This window comes from Neovison vison, chromosome 13, assembly GCF_020171115.1.
Source record: "Neovison vison isolate M4711 chromosome 13, ASM_NN_V1, whole genome shotgun sequence".
Taxonomy (NCBI): domain Eukaryota; kingdom Metazoa; phylum Chordata; class Mammalia; order Carnivora; family Mustelidae; genus Neogale; species Neogale vison.
In genome coordinates, this window is record NC_058103.1 from 39,029,075 (window position 1) to 39,045,977 (window position 16,903).

The 16,903-nt window shown below is 43.4% G+C and overlaps 1 protein-coding gene across 1 annotated transcript in view; it reads right to left on the reverse strand.

Annotated features, from left to right (window-relative positions):
* Positions 1–16,903, reverse strand: part of PRKCH (protein kinase C eta) — a 230,477-nt gene that overhangs the window by 97,556 nt on the left and 116,018 nt on the right. The window contains exons 3-9 of the mRNA XM_044231956.1: positions 11,675–11,825; positions 8,953–8,987; positions 7,999–8,087; positions 6,472–6,601; positions 4,160–4,287; positions 1,366–1,509; positions 1,006–1,179 (exon numbers count right to left, since the gene is read on the reverse strand). Of these exons, the coding sequence (XP_044087891.1) occupies positions 1,006–1,179; positions 1,366–1,509; positions 4,160–4,287; positions 6,472–6,601; positions 7,999–8,087; positions 8,953–8,987; positions 11,675–11,825 (851 nt within the window). The remainder of the gene's footprint in view (positions 1–1,005; positions 1,180–1,365; positions 1,510–4,159; positions 4,288–6,471; positions 6,602–7,998; positions 8,088–8,952; positions 8,988–11,674; positions 11,826–16,903) is intronic.

Consider the following 16,903-nt stretch of genomic DNA (forward strand, 5'->3'; position numbering starts at 1 on the left):
TTCCTCTTTGTTGAGGGCAGAAGCCAACTTCTAAGCCCGATGCTAAAGAAAGAACAGAATGCCCTGCCCCAGGAGATGAATCAAGGGTGGTGGGAGCCAGTCAGGATAAACCTACTTATCTTGCCTGGATACTTGCGCTTCCCACATCCTTTGCAGCTAAGGGTAAGTGGGTGACTCAAGTCTAGAAAGATTTCTTCTCTCTTTGATAAAAGGAGAGAGCCCCACAAGGCCCTTGGGCTTCTGTCCTTGTGCTTCTTCCTTAGGATGCCATTACACAAGGTGTGATGTTGAGGACTTTGGCAAATTACTTGAGACCCCATGGGGAAGAGATGCCCCATGTCACCGAACTACTAACCTAACCCTAACATTGTCACTGCCAGACTTCAAGGAAAAAGGGTTGTACTAATGAGCTAAACTCATCCTTTCCTTTTATCACATAAAGGACTCAGTGGGGTATTCTGTAAACTGTAGCCAAAAGGATTCCTCATTGCGCACCGTGATCAAGTAGACAGACTTGATCCCAGGATCAGTTCCCAGAAATCAAACAAAGGGTCCGTGATGGAGGCAAGGGGTAAGGTGTTGAGCCATTACAAATTAAGTTTCTCTCTCTGAACCTACCCTAATCTGAACTTTTGTGCCAAGGTCATAACTAGCTCAGCATTTAGGGGTAGAGCCAAGGTCAATGTCACCAGGATAAGCAGCCCATGACATTTACTCTATTCTTATTCCCATAACCTTCACTCTGCTACACAAGACTTAGGTCCGAAGACCTTTTCAACCTTCAAGATGATCCTTCTCTAGGACACCACGACAGAAGCAGTTAGTTCATGGATTTCAACTTTCTCCCAGGGGCCATCAGAAGTTACTGGTACCTCCACTCAGCCCTACAATGAGAGTTCACCCCTCAAAAGTCTGACGCACTTCTTTATGAAATCTTTAACATCTTATTGTCTCATCGCTTTAAGAAAGGAGGCTACTGAGGTGGTGAACGTGAGTCCTACTTACAGCGGTTTGAAAGCAGCAGAACAGCTGTGTGAGGAAGGGGTGATTGCGAGCCAAGGACAGGATCCTTTTTTCCGTCATTGTGCATTCCACGTCGTCATCCTGCAAGATCACATCCTTCTTCAGCACCTTCACGGCATAGAGGTCTCCTGTTTCTTTTATTCTTGCAAGCATCACCTATGGCAAAGCAGGAAAAGGGAGCACAGGTGTGAGAAGTCCTGAGATCCTTAGGATGTGGGAACACATGGGGCAGAACGGGCCCAGCAGCTGGCAAGTCTGAGCACGAATACGTACACGCACACTCAAACAACATATGTGTAGCATGCTAACTTTAAACCAGATGTCTCAGAAGCCAAGACTCACCTTCCCGAAACTCCCCTTCCCCAACACGCGGATGAACTCAAAGTTGTCGATACCAAGTCGGCTGGAAGAATTAACCCCGATTCCATTTCCTTCTTTGGTGTTTTCCCTGCCCTGTCGTCTTAGAGTTGACCTGGAAACAAGCTTCTGCGAAGGAGAGTAGGAAAACAGGAAGTCAGAGGTCGCAGCATGGGCTCGAAGCATTTATGGATGGAGAAGACCTTATCTGCTGCCTTAACTCTCAACACAACAGATGGGGAAATGTCCATTCAGCTTGACATGGGATCAAGTTCTGCCATTCAACACTACCTTAGTTCCAGCTCCTGGTCTGTGTTTACTGTACTTGGGAAAGAATCGTTTTAAAATATATCTCAGTCATTGAGGGTTTCAGTTTGAACTCAGCAGTGTATAAAACAAACGCCTTAGTCTGGTTCTTCCAGTGGCTTGGTGGTTTTCCCCAGGATGGTCAGATTCAAGAGCGCCACCTGGTGTCCATGTCATTCAAAGAGCAGTTTTCATGTTTGCTCAAAGGATCTATACTAGGATGTGAATGAATGAAGCAATGTTCATTACACAGTATTTAAAATTATATAAGAGAAATAAAAATTAATATAAAATCTAGAATATTGAACAAATGTGTGAAGGATGAAATGAAATACCTCTAATCATCCCCCCCCCAAAAAAATAAAAGCAATTACATATACACACGTAACTACCTCTACACTTGATTAATTTTTAAAAATATAATAAAATTGCATCCTCTATTTTCTTATGATAACTTTCTGGAAATGCAATCTTTGGAACCAAAAATGTCAATCTTCAAGACTCTTGATACACAGTCAACTGGCCCTCTGGAAAGGCTGATGATCCTTCCAGTCCCACCAGACTGAACCGGAAATAGAAGTGGCCTCCCCCATGGATAACACCGTCTCACTGGTCCAAGTCCAGCCAGGGCGAGGGAGCTCCCTAAGGGCAAGATGACTTGCAGAGGTCCACCTTGGGACATACAAGACAAGCTACCTTGTCTCTGGATCTAGACAACAGATCTAAAGTCTAACGCTCTGAAGCTTTGCCCTAGTTGGCTGAGAAACCCCAGCTTATCTGGAACAACTTCTAAATAAAGTTTTCAACAAACAACAACTGTGCAATTGCTCAAAGCTATAAGGCTTTGACTTACTCAATCCAATAAAACCGTGATTATGGATATAAAATGGATCATCTTTAAAAATCCCATTGTTTTTAGTAGTTTCTCCCCCCAGATCTCCGATCATAAATATTTCAAAGATAGAAAAACTTTACTAGCCTGAGTCTCACTTCCTCCACTTAAATACTTCCTCTGCTTGGGCTAGAAAACTCTAAGCCAGTATTTCTCAAAAAAAATTTTTAACCCATTCTTCTCTTTTGATAGACTTAAGAATTCTGTCTCATGTTGTGCTGTCCAATGACAGGTAATTTTGGATTTTCCACTTTTTAAATATAACATTAAGGATCCTTGGTTCAAGTAACAAATGACAAGTGGCATTCCCCAGTCTACAACTTGTGCCACACGGCCTATCTTATTCCCATGACATTTTAGGAGCACTGGTGCAGGCTGAAATTCTTACTTTGTGCCATTTGGGAACAACCAACCCACACATTAGAAATCCCCCTCCTGGTGTTGGCAACCTGCCTGTCTGTCCGTGGTGTAGACATTACACTTTGCTGATGCTTCCCTGAAATAAAGGAATACAATTTCAGTTCAAGTCCCTAATCAACCAGTAATAAGGAAAATGGGGTGGTGAGTACAGACATTTTCTTTCTTTTTTTTTTTTTTAAGATTATTTATTTATTTATTTGTCATAGAGAGAGAAGCAAGAGCGAGCATAGGCAGACAGAGAGGCAGGCAGAGGCAGAGGGAGAAGGAGGCTCCCCGCCAAGCAAGGAGCCCGATGTGGGACTCGATCCCAGGACGCTGGGATCATGACCTGAGCCGAAGGCAGCCGCTTAACCCACTGAGCCACTCAGGCGTCCCCAGACATTTTCTGAATAACCAAGAACTTGACAGTGATTATGCTTCCCCTCCTAAGAACTCAAAGATATTGAACGGGGAAGTCTAGAATTTTCCTAAACCGGATATGAAGCTACAGCACCACAGGGGCCACAGCTCTTTCCCAGCACTCCGTAGTCTCCAGCCAGGACGGCAGCAAGAGGACACAGGCCTGGGAAGTGGTCGAGGCTCTAAGGGTCAACAGCGAGTGGAGGTCACTCGGGGAGGCTGTGAGACAAAACATGCCCCAAGCAACGGACAACTCCACCCACTCCCTGGAGCCGAGAGGCAGGAACTCCTGTTTGTTGCTGAACTTGAGAGATAAATGCACAATCCACAAACAAAAGCTGCCGAAGGGGTGAGACTCCAGGGCTGGGGAGAATCTCAGAGATCGAGCTCAACCCCTTTGGAGAGAAGGAAGCTGAGGCCTGTAGCTGCCGGTCAGCTCTCCTGCCCGGGCCCCGACAAAGAGGGTAACCCAAGGCCCTGGACTCAGAGCTTTACCACACCACACTGACAGGAAGCTAATTAAAAAAAAAAAAAAAAATCCTCCTTCTACTTCCTGCTATATCTGCATGCTTGTGATTTCTTGTCACATCATTGTATAAAGAACCTTTTTCTGTAGGACAAAATGCTCTTTAAAAATACAGTAAATCTGTTTATTGTGTTTGCTGAGATCAGGAACTTGGATCAAGCCACATGCGTTCATTCAGACTCACCACATCTGAACAACTTCTAAATTACAATATGTCGAAGAAAGCCAAGTCTCACCGAGGTTGGAGAAATATTTCCGGGCTGGAGGCCCATCCCGGCCAGGGTCTTGGCGAGCTCCACCGCGTTGACCCCGCAGTTCGGGGCCACGTTCGCCTGACATCGGATGTGGACATTCATCTTACAGACTGGAGGGGGGCGGGAAAGAGAAGGGAATCCAGGTTCAGCAAGGAGCCAAGTCAACATATGCTGCAAAAAAGAACTTTAATAACCCGAAAGATTAGGCCGGGGGGGATGATCCAGGCAGAACAATGCCATCCTCTCGTTAAACGGAACTTGCGCTCAAAACAAACCCTGACGTTGCTCTCCCGCTGGTTTACGCGGCGGCAGCAAGCCTGACATGCTGATGATCACACACTTCAGACGCACTTTTTTGACATCTGCCTTGATCCTGGATAAGAGTCATTGCCGATTTAACAGCAAGACTCAATACAGAAATCAAAACGTTCATCACCGTGACACTGCAGTCAATGAACTAACAACGAATTGTGCCAAATGACTGTTGGCTTTTCCTCGGATCCCTGGATAAAAGGTGGCAATCTCCACGCCACGCAGAGATGGCTGTTCAAACAGGAGGGGAATGGTGTTTCTGAGAGAAAAGCCTCCAAGCGGAGCTCGCTTTCTGAGTGCTCTTGTGGTCGGGGAGCCCTGGCGGCCCAGGGCACAACATCCTGTGAGCCTCTGGTTCTCAGCGCTTGCAGCCCGTGGGTCTATCTCATGGGGAGCAAAGCGAGTTTTTTTAAAGGTCAAAATAAACAGCCGTTGGAAAAGGAGAGAGGAGCAGGTACGTTCCTGGTACATAGGAAACAGACTTGGGCTGATGAAGGGATCTGAGGTTTCATCAGCAGGAAGCTTGGATGCAGTTTCCTCACATGGCCCCAGCGAATGGGAGGCAAAAGCGAAAGAGCAGGCAACAAATTCCCATACCTGGGGTGTCCACCCAGCTCTGGAAGCAAGCCCGGATGCTGGTTTGGGGGGCCTGAATGTGATTTAGGGTGCCCTCTTTAAGAGAAAGAATATCCAGTCCAGTGGAGAGCTGGGGAAGGGACCGTTGCAAGGGACAGCCCCTGAGGCTGAAGCCTCAGTAGCTCTTCTCGGGAAATCCCCCGCTCTCAGGAAGGTGGCTGCGGTGCCCTTTCTAAGGTAGCAGTGACAATAAAAGAAGAGTACAGGAGATGCCTCACTGTCTGTGCACTACCCACCCACCCCCACCCCCAGGCCACGAGGCCCAAGAACAAGGTGGAGGAGCCCCACACACGGCTCTGCATGTCGGCAACGACCAGACAAGAGCAGGAAGTGACTTTTGCCATGAAACCCACGCCCAGAGGAGACCATCCAGCTTAAGATCAGGCAGAGCCTGAACCAAAGCCATGCATGAGCTGGTCGCTGGTTGGGTTGAAAAAGAATTACTTCATGTATCTAGGAAAAAAAATGAATTATGAAATGATGTTCTCAAGAGATGAAAGGCTTTTGCAAGGGGCCAGCGCCCTTCGGTCGGCAGAAGCAGGCTGGGTAAGTGCAGGCGGCCGACGGACACTGTCCAGCTGCACTGACATCAACTCCGCCTCCCCCAGCGACTGAGGATTTTTCTAAAGCTTCAGGCTGAAATCCGCCTGTATTCCTGCAGGGGGCTGCACCCCATGACAGCGGGACTGTTACAGCAACGCCCAAGAGAAAATGACTCAACAGCTCCCCAACTCTTGGCAGGACGGGAATCACCCCTCGCTCTCAGAATCTTGGCGAAGGCCAAAGCTCCGCTGGGCACAGTTAGTGGCGTGCAAGTCCACGGCCCAAGCCGAAACATCCTTCACCCCACCTACCTCTCCAGTGTCTATCAGTCTCCTCGAGGAGACCCAGGGCAGCTCTCACTGGGCTTTGACTCAAGTCCTGCTCCTTTCTGGGGAGGTCACTAGACCTAATCTCCTGCCAGTTCTCACGCATCACCGAAGTCTCTCTTTTGGTCACCTCACCTCCTACCACCTTCCGTTTTGGACCAAGATCCCATTTTTCCCTCTTTCAAATACCCATGCCGACACACAGCAACTAGCAGGCCGTCAGCACGAAGCAGCGGACAGCCGGCTGGACAGAACACTGAATTTAACAACTGACGGAGCTACAGCTGGGAAATCTTTGGACCAGAGGTGACTCCCCGTACATGGCTGACGGGGAACATATCGGCCTAGAACTACGAAGACCTAATTCACAAAGCGTCTGAAACCAGCGGGGCCGGCTCAGAAGCCACGCCGGCAGAATTCCGAGAGGTCGCGGCGTGGCGTTCCCACGACACGGGCACCCACACCCTGGCGTCTCACTTTTACACTGCAGTCCTTGTCGCATGATCCCCCAGAGCAGCGAGCCGCAGTGATCGCAGAAGGTGGGCACTTTGTAGTTGTGGATGCTGAACTTGTGCGGGATGTTGATTCCGAACCTCTGTTCAGCAATCTAAAAAAAAGAAGCAGAAGGACGAGAGCTAGGAGGCCGTGCCCACATCTTTGACAGAAACCGTCACAGGAGCCCCCCAAACGCAATGTGTTACCATGACACTTGAGCTGGGGAGATGACTGCATTGTGCCCTGGCCTTCCTCACCGGGCCAAGTACATTTTCTCATCAACAAGACTCAAAAGAAAGGGCGTAGTGGTGGGCATGAGATCGTTCACCATGTGGGGAGATAAGGAGGAAAGAAAACCTTTTTTTTTTTTTTAATCACTTTTTGTATTCAGGCTGGATTTCTCTCCCTGCCAACTCCCTCGTGCCCATGTCTAGTTTCTAAACCCTTCTAACTGCAGGAGCAAACAGGTCTCTTACTGACCTTACACTCGCTGTGACCACAGGCTTTCCCAGATAGTGAGGCGGCACCCAGCGAGTACGGAACCACAGAAGGAATTCGCCCCAAAGCGACATCCTAGCAGCTTACTCGGCCCTCCCCGCTGGGCCTGCCAATTGCATTTTACCATCTGAGGGCACAGGTCCTGCTTTCATCTCACAAACTCTTTCCAGCAAATAATAAGACAAGGCATACGCGCTACAGTTACGTCACCATTTGAGACGACAACGGGACAAGGAGTAGGGCAATTAGGACTCCTCTTGGAACTTTGCTGGTCTCTTTCTCATAAAAGCTGTGGCTCATACCTCTCTAAGGGACCTTTAGCAACCCTGTAGGTGTCCCGTAAGCAATCCCTGAGCTCCAAGTCAGATTCCGATGCGTCCGTAAACCCACTGCTCATTGTCAACAATGTTCCAGCTGCTTTCTGTCTCCACAATTTAGAACGTGCCCTCCCCAGCTGAATGCAATGCGAGCGACGAGAATGAGATTCAAGCATTTATCTACGGAAGTGCATCCTCCTGGAGATTTTGGAAGACACCAGAGGAGGCTAAGAGTCGCCTTATTGAGGAAGCACAATTTCCAGTTAACAAACATTTGTCACATCAATTCTGTCGTGTGGAAGCCTCACCAAAAAAGCGCATGAAGGAAATACGGAGCCCATTCTAAGACTGAGGCTGACAGAGAAGCTAGCTAGCAGAGGCTGGATTTGCATCCGAGTCCTGGTGGTCTGAGGCCGAACTCAGGAACCTTTTCAGTCCTCTAAACCCCTCTCCAAATCAGAAACACTAATCGTGCAAGCTTGTAGCCAGCTGATCACTCATGGGATCCACCCACGGACAGGTCATGCTACACAAGCACAGAAGTAAAAAAAGCAGAATATAAAAAGGAGAGAAAATTCGGTTCTGATGCCACCATTCACTTCAAGGAGTGCAGAAGAGAAGTGGAAAGGGGATGGAGCAAGGAGAGAGAGCGAGCTCGTGCCGCCCCTTAGTTAGCCAAGTTCTATCTTCTTACCTTTGAATCCATTTTGTTAATATTGTTCTGGCAAGTGCAGGCTGTCACAATTAGATGGTGGCAGCGTTTATGGACGACACAGGTGCACACTAGGGAATGAAATGCATGATTATACATTCCTCGGAAGCTCACGATCTGCCAGTTCTAGTAGAGTCAACAAGGGCCACACCATGTCAAGGTGACTCGATTTACTGTCAGGCCCACCGGATGGCATCCAACATACCCGTCCTTCCCGCGGTCATTACCGTCCCCCTAATTCACGCCTTTGCTCACACCCAGACTATCTGCACTCAAGTCTTGAGCCTACTTCATCTTCCCTGGCTTTCCTCCTGCCCACACCCACCGCCACAGGAATCCTCTCATGGTATAATTCTGGTCCCTGTGCCTCACGATCTAAACCTTCAATGGCATCTCATTGCCAATAAGTAGAGTTCAGATTTCCCAGCCAGGTTTCAGGCCCTCCAGAAGCTACCCCTAAGCTTACCCGTTACCTTTCTTTGTTCTAATAAAAACTAGACTGGTTGCTCTGCCTAGAGAGCAAGACTTCACCCTCCTCTGCCCTCCCTGCATTCTCTAAGCAGGTTAAGAGACAACATTGTGTCATTTCTCACCCCTAGCAACAAAGGGGTTGGAAAAGACAAAAATTTAGCTTCAAGATTTAAGGGGACTGCTCACAAAATGGCACTACCGTTCAGTATTCTCACGTCATCTCAGAGACAAAACTTTAAACAATTCAACATTATTAGGTATCTCGGCTTTAGAAATAAAAACGTCCCCTTTGCGCTAAAACGTAGCCAACATTTAAAACACAACCAAATACTTGCATTGGGAGTGTCCCCTGATCGGCAGAGTAATCTATTACAATATTAATGAAATGTATCCTGTCTCCTCTAAATATAACCAGTTTTTAACATAGGAACAACATTAAACACAATTTTTGAAATGTTTTCTTACCTTGACATTGATAACCTTGTTTCCCAAATACTCCCCTGTTCAAGACAATAAAAAAAGCGATCGTCAGTCTACTTCAGCAACAACACCCCTATGATCATAGTACTTCAGGAAAAACAAATGTATGCCATCCTCTGCTCCTTCCTGAGAAACCTAATTTCAGAGAACCAGCAAAGATGAGGTGATTTCTGAGCCCTTGTTACCACAAGACCTAGAGGATGTCCTGTGATGATCCGAATCCTCTAGTGATGCACACAGGTGGGTGTTGGTGGTCCTCATTCTGCCCACCTCCCCCTGTGGCAAAGCCCAGGTCCTCAGCTGGTCATGTGACTAAGCCTCAGCTGCAAGGCTGCTCAGCTCCAGCGCCTTCTCTGGCATTCTCACTCACATAGGCATAAAGATGGGCAGGCCGTGAAGTAAACAGGTGAGCCCACCACAGCTGCTTGGCCTGAGGCACCCTCCCTCTTCCCTGTGCCCCCATAACACCTGGAGTCCAGGGGTGGGGACAGAAATGCTGCCACAGGATGCCCGTCAGGCCCATGGCTATCATGCTGGCCTCTCCCCAGTATATTCTCTGGGCGATGATGATATCATCCCTCATTCTCATTTAACACAGACCACATTTTATTAAACCTGGAGGATGTGCCAGGCACTGAGCCAAGCCACTGATGGGCAGCATCTCACTTAATCCTCACAAAAGTCCTGCGAGGTAGCACGCATCGTGGGAAGGCTCAGAGCCCAGACTCTGAAACCAGATGGCCTGGGCATGACGGGGGGCACATCGCTAACTCCCTCGAGCCACTGTTTCTTCATCTACAGAGGGCAACAATGACCGCAGCTCCTACTTCACAGGGTCATCATGAAGGTAGAAAGAGGTGATAATGTAAAACCCTTAGAATAGTGCCTAGAACTTTATGTTCTACATAAAAGTTTATGAGATAAGCAAAATAAAAGTATCTTTATTTTACAAATAAGGAGACACTGATGGATTATATAATTTATTTAGGTTTACACAGCTAGTTGGTGATGAGATTGAATGCCAGAGTCCATACTCTTAACCCTATATATGTAGCACATACAGTAATACTCTGTATGTGTGAGAGAGAGAGCATGCAAACAAAGGCTGGTTGAGAGGGAGTTAATGTTTCCTTGGTGGAAAAAATTCAGTGGTTATCAAACAAGTTTCCATTGAGAACGTTAGCTGAGGTCACAGTTTGTCACCACAAATGCCCACAGGGGCAGGCAGGTCACATAAAGCAGGGAAGCAGAACAGTCTTGACATGAAATGAAGACTAGCAGACCTTTCAGGTCAGGAAAACCACGAGGAGAGTGGTGGACAGCAACTAACTAGCCAGTGCAGGCGACCACAGGAGTGGAAAATGAGCTCAAAGATGCCAGAGTTTTTCATTTTGTTCAATAGACAATGCACCAGGAACTTGTTTCTGAAGACTACAGTTGTGATGACACATCTGTCGGCAACATACCAACAGTCGGTTGTGGGTCCTTGGTTTAGACAAGGCTCTATTCTTTTATTTTTTTAAAATTATTTTTATTAACATATAATGTATTATTTGCCCCAGGCATGCAGATCTGTGAATCATCAGGCTTACACATTTCACAGCACTCACCATAGCCATACCCTTCCCAAAGTCCTTAACCCAGCCACACTATCCCTACCCCCCCACCCGCCAGGAACTCTCAGTTTGTTTGTGATTAAGAGTGTCTTATGGTTTGTCTCCCTCCTGATCCCATCTTGTGACAAGGCTCTATTCTTAATTTAAAACACCAAAAACACTAACCCTGGATCCTGACTGCTAAAAGATAGCAGGCACTTTTAAACCAAAGTAATCAAACATATATACACACAAAAACAAAAACGAAGAAATGCAAACTCACTGATCAGTACTTGAAAAAATTACTCTGAGCCAAGTGCTTTTAACTTAAACAAAATGACTACGGTTTGCAACACAACCAGGATTTCCCTTTATGCTATGGATACTAAACTGTCTTTTTCTCCTACAGAGATGGGTATGAACGTGTACATGTTTGGAGGTGGGCGAGGGGTCATTTCCTTCTTCTCTTTCCAAATACATGTGTTTAATGCTGGCTCTCAACAAAGGTAACTATTAACTTCAATTTATTTTACATTATAGATTTGCCACTGAAATTTCAGCTTCGGTGATGCATATAGGAAGCTATTGCCCCAATTCACCTAGAATTTCTGGGCTGTAAATTATCTCAGTTCCTAAATGCCAAGGATTATAGTATGCAATCACTGGAAGTCATTACCTTTGGCCACATACCATTAGGCTGAAGATTACTGTGTGCTGACTTTACTTACAACCAACTAAGTTCTATGACTTACCACGTGAGTCCTACTTTTTTAAAGCAATATGGTTGTCATTTCTCTTACTCAGTGGCTGATTATCCAATTTATTGATTATCCATATATTGACAGGTTAGCCTTCCTAGTTCATGCTCTTTAGCCAGTTCATGACTCATTAGCATTCTCCCCAATTAACTGGAAAAAGAAATAGCATCTAAACCTTGGATCCGTAAAATGTTTAGATTTTTTTTCACTGGGAATTCAAATTACTGGGCCAACATATTGGAATAAAAGGCAAAAATCAGATTCTGAAACAACTCTCGAGAATCACGCTTCCTTCTAAAACCACACACAACATAGAGAGAAGCTCGGAGGAAGAGAAGCCACGGAACCTCTTACCAGATAAACTCCCTGCAGTGAGAGCAGTAGGTGGGCTGTCTCAGGTACGTGGCCATGAACTTGTGTCCATTGATCTGGTGGACTCGCCTTCGCATAGCCCTTTGGCGCTTCCTGGTGAAATGTTTGAAGATTCGGTCTCTCTGCAGAGTGGCTGTACAACAAAAGAAAGGAAAAAAAGAACGTGCAATGAAACTAGTTGTATCTAATGTAAGAGAAAGTCTAACAGCTCAAATACTCTCTAAATTGTTTCTTCTTTCTTCCAGATGCAAAACACCCCAGAACATCACCATGCTTGCCAGTGACCTTAGGGCTCTTTGTGTCTAAGGGCTAGACCTAAGTGAACTCTGAGATCCCCACTGCCCGATCATAGCCGGCTCTCCAGCACAGACCATGGATCCCCAGGGTTCTAATGTTCCAGTATGGGACATCAGCCTGGCTTTCTAGCTCCCGTCCCACAGTGTGGGACCTCAGGACCATCGCTGGCTAGAACTACTAGAAGTGAAGCAGAATTCTCATTATTTGCCTTTCGTTCAGCCATCCTCACAAACAGAAGGAGGGAAAGGCCGCAGCACAGTAACCACACTGCCCAAAAGCATCAGTCCAAACACCATCTCTGGAATGGGTCGAAATTAACCAGGACATAATGCAAAGTTCCTTTTCCACATTCACAATTTTTAAAAATCGTGACTCTTAGTCTGAAGAATCAAAACTGGGCACTATCTGAAGACAGCAAATTATGTCTTCCAGATAAATTATACTAGAACTTTCCCAAGGTATACAGTGACTTATGATTAATACAATAAAGATTACTCCTTCAACAATGATTTGCAATTAATCACTTCAATGCAAAGAAAATTTAAGAAATAATGCAAGACTAATCTGCTAAGAAATTTTAAAAACCTGGAAGAAATTGAAGATATCCATGAAAATGCAAATGACCAAAATTAAAGAGCTACATACACCAAAGAGACAATTTTTTTAGAAATAAATTAGTAAGATTTTCTTAGGACTGCCTCTCAAAAATCATTCATGCCCAGATGGTTTCATGGGTGAATTATTTTTAGCCTCTAAAAACAAGATGATATTAATGTTTAAACCTGCTTCAGAATAGAAGACAAAAGAAAGTGCCCCATTTTTTAAAAGGGAACTATGTGATATAATCCTAGGACTAAAAGACACAACAGATTTATCCAAAGATATATCAGAAAAAAGAAACCAGAGGTTTGTGATCATTTTTCATGTCACGGACTCCTTAGTCTAGTGAAATTTATGGATCCCTTCTTAGAGTAAATCTTTTAATCTTACATATATATGTGTGTATGTATATATATATATGTGTGTGTGTGTGTGTGTATAGATGATTACAAAGGAAATCAAGTATCAAAATATTAAATTTAAAGTGAGAAATATATATCTATTTTTAAGAAATTACTTAGTGTTGTACCTGATCACTCTAATAATTTTGAAGTCATGATTAGCAACAGTTACATTTAATAGTAGTAAAGTAGGAGTTGCATTTTAAAATATCCGTTAAAAAATTTTAAAAAATCTGTAAAATCTATAATACAGTATGAAAACACCCAGGATTTCTATGGTGACAACAAACATAATTACTGCTAATACTGCCATGGGTTAGTAACAATGGAAGAAAATGCTACATCTGTGTTACAGCTTAGTGAAAATATTTTCTTTCATCAAATTTCTGGACCACCTAACTTCTAATTATGGACTTCAGGACAAGTACCCCTCTGTTTCCATGTCCAACTCACTCATGAATACTGATGCAGGGATTTTCCTTATTGAAGTTCATATACTTACAAAGCGAATAGGAAAGCAATATTAGAAAACATCAGTGGTTTTCAGGTTAATGGGGTCTTTGCTCTCCCGTTCTTTTACAATTCATCCCCAACACAAATAATCCTTCCCACTTAATAAGTGTCTACTCTTGCCCACTACATTGACTTCTCGGCTTCTTGAATGTGGTGTTATGGGTGGGGAACATCTTAATACATAATAAAAACTAACTGCAAAGCAAAATTGGAAATCTTGTAAAAGTTGAAGAATTTCATGCAGTCTATGGAAAGTGATGTTTGTGAATGGCAAGAGTCAAACCTAAAGGCAACAACAGATAAGACTCCGGTAGAGTTAGATCTGTTCGTAGTTGAATAGAAGAAGTTTGATATAGAAAACAACATGACAGTCATTTTAAGAGAGAATCACTTGAATAGTAACATACTGGGAGAGGCCCTTGAGAAACTGAGGAAGTCTCAAACTCTTGCCAAATACAGCCTATTTAAAACTGCACTACAATAGTAAAAAATAAAATGTGTAGTATTCTGCCATAGAATTTTATCTGAAAAGTTACTGTGTTCTAAAAATTAGTGCCTATGATAAATCAAATGCATTCAGTAAAGTTTTTCATAATTTTAGCTTTGTCAAACTCCTTCTCCCACTTTCGAATAGTAACAAAATTTAGTCCTCATTTTGAATAATTCATTTTATGTGAATTTTTCTCAGTAGTAATGACACTCAGATAACCAGGAAATTCTATACTGCTCAGCATTACCTTTTTTTTTTTTTTTAAAGCTGGGGCAGGGAGGGGCAGAATGAGAGAGAGAGCAAATCCTAAGCAGGCTCCACACCCAGAATGGAACCAGATGCAGGGCTCAATCTCATAACCCTGAGATCAGGACCCAAGCCAAAATCCAGTGAGATGCTTACCCGACTGAGCCGCCCAGGTAACCTGATACTATTCAACATTATCTTAAAAGAAAAACCCACTCTGAGCAAGGGGCAATCTTCCCAGGAGCACAACAATGAGTATATTGTTAGAAAACCTATTATATTTTATTCTACTAACAGGTAAAAGAAAGTAAATATGATCACTTCAATATATGTTTAAAAGGCATTAGATAAAGTTTAACTTGTAATCTAATAAAAAAACTTTTTGGAAAGAATAGAAGATTGTCTCCTTAACATGACTAAAACATTATGCTCACAGGTCAAAAAATAAATGGTAAATAAATTTTTTAAAAATCCCATAAGAGTTAAAAACAAATAAGACAAATTATCAATTGCTTACTATTATTCTGAAGGTACTTGCCAAAGCTGTTAGGGATGAAAAGAAAATAAAAGATAAAGCTATGGAGTGGAGGGAGAAGGAGGCAATGATGCCATGATTTGGAGATGTTTAATACATGACTAGAAAACCCAGGAGAAGTTAGCCCAATCTACTAAAAACAGAGTTCAGTAAGATGGACAATGGTAAATCATTAAAAGTTAACAGATCTTTAATATATCAAAAGAACCATTTAGAATATATAACAAAAACATAACCCCATTCATAAAGCTACAAAACCCAAACTAGGAATAATTTATCAGAGGAAGTTTAAGACTTAGATGAAGAAAACTATAAACCCCAACTGAAGAAGATGAAAAAATATGTAATAACGAACTTCCTAAATAGAAAGACTTAATACTATTAAGCTGTCAATTCTTTCTAAACTAAATTCAACAAAATCCTAATAAACATCCTCAAAGGAAGTCTTTAAATTTGACAATTTTTTAAAAGTTAATTTGGCATGTTGGGCACCTGGGTGTCTCAGTGGTTTAAGCCTCTGCCTTTGGCTCAGGTCATGATCTCAGGGTCCTGGGATCGAGGCCCACATAGAGCTCTCTGCTCAGCAGGGAGCCTGCTTCCCTTTTCTGTGTCTGTCTCCCGACTTGTGACCTCTCTGTCAAATAAATAAATAAAATCTTAAAAAAAAGTTAATTTGGCATATGATTAAAAATACTTAAAAACTGTCCAAAAATTCTACTGAAGGAAGAAAGACTTGTTCTCCACGATAAAACATTAAGTTACAGTGACTAAAACAGCATGCTACCAACTCAAGAAGAATCCAAAACTAGAAATCAATTTTGCTTAGAACATACCTCAAATCAGTGGTAAATGATAGATTATTAATAAATAGTGTTTAGACAACTAGCTAGCCTTTTAGAAAATACTTTCACCTCATTCCTGACACCAAAATAATCTCAGGTGAATGTTAAGGAGGAAGTTATGGAAAAATAGGGGAAAATTATCCTAGGATGGGATAAGGGTAACAACATTGTAAAGCCGTAAGAGACTCAGATTTGTAATTTAAGAGCTTTGAAGTTCTATTTGGTAAAAGACACAAAACGGAAAGCTAAACAAAACCAAATGGGAGAAAAAGGACTTGCAACACATGACAAAGGGCTACTATTTATAATATGTAGAAATTAATAATAAAAAGGGATGAACAGTCTAGTAAAAATGGGACAGAAGAGGCAAAGAGGCAATTTATAGAACTATAAATGCAGACAGACAATAAACACACCAGATGTCTGATCCTATACTAGATGGGCACGTAAGAAGCAGGAGGTCAAAGACATTTTACTTCAACTGGCAAATATTTATAAGGATTGCTAATGTGCCTCTGCTTACAAGGGAATGGGGCACCTCTACTCTCTGCTGGTAGGAGTGTAACTGGGCTCCAGTCCTGGCTCTTCTGGCTGTTTCACCACACAAGCCTCAGTGTTCCCATCCATAAACCGGGTAATGCTGTCCTCATACTGCTTTTCCAGGGACCTTCCAAGGAGGTAATGCAATCAAAGTGTTCAGCATGGAGTTAGGCCCAGGGTAGCATGCAACACATGTAGGAATATTGTTTATGGAGACAGGTATCTGTCAAACACCTGTCAAAGTTGTAAATGCACATTTCCTTTCATTCAGCAATTCAACGTCTATGATTGTTTTTTCTATAAAAACACGAGAAAGAATGTATGCCACAAAGATATCAATTACTATTTTCTATTGAACAGTAAAAACTAGGGTTTACATAAGAAATTTCAAAGAATGAAATGCAGAAATAGAGAAAATGAATTTGGTTAAGACACTGATGCTTTCAGAGGCTCTAGCATAGTTAAAATAGTACCTGCTTCACTCTGTGTGTGTGTGTCTGTGTGTGTGTGTAAAACTTTTGGCAATCAGCCTAATTATTTTCATTCTCAGGTTTCCCATCTGTCTCAAGAAAATAACTATATTCCTGTCCTCAGCCCTATGGGGATCGTGTCATAATCAATACGGCCAAGTTTCTTAAAATTCTGGATAAGGATCACACATGAACAGAAGTCCCTCCATTATATAGCTCTCTCCTGCAGTATTTCCAGAAGCCTTTTAGGAATAACAAAAAGACCAGATTTTAATTC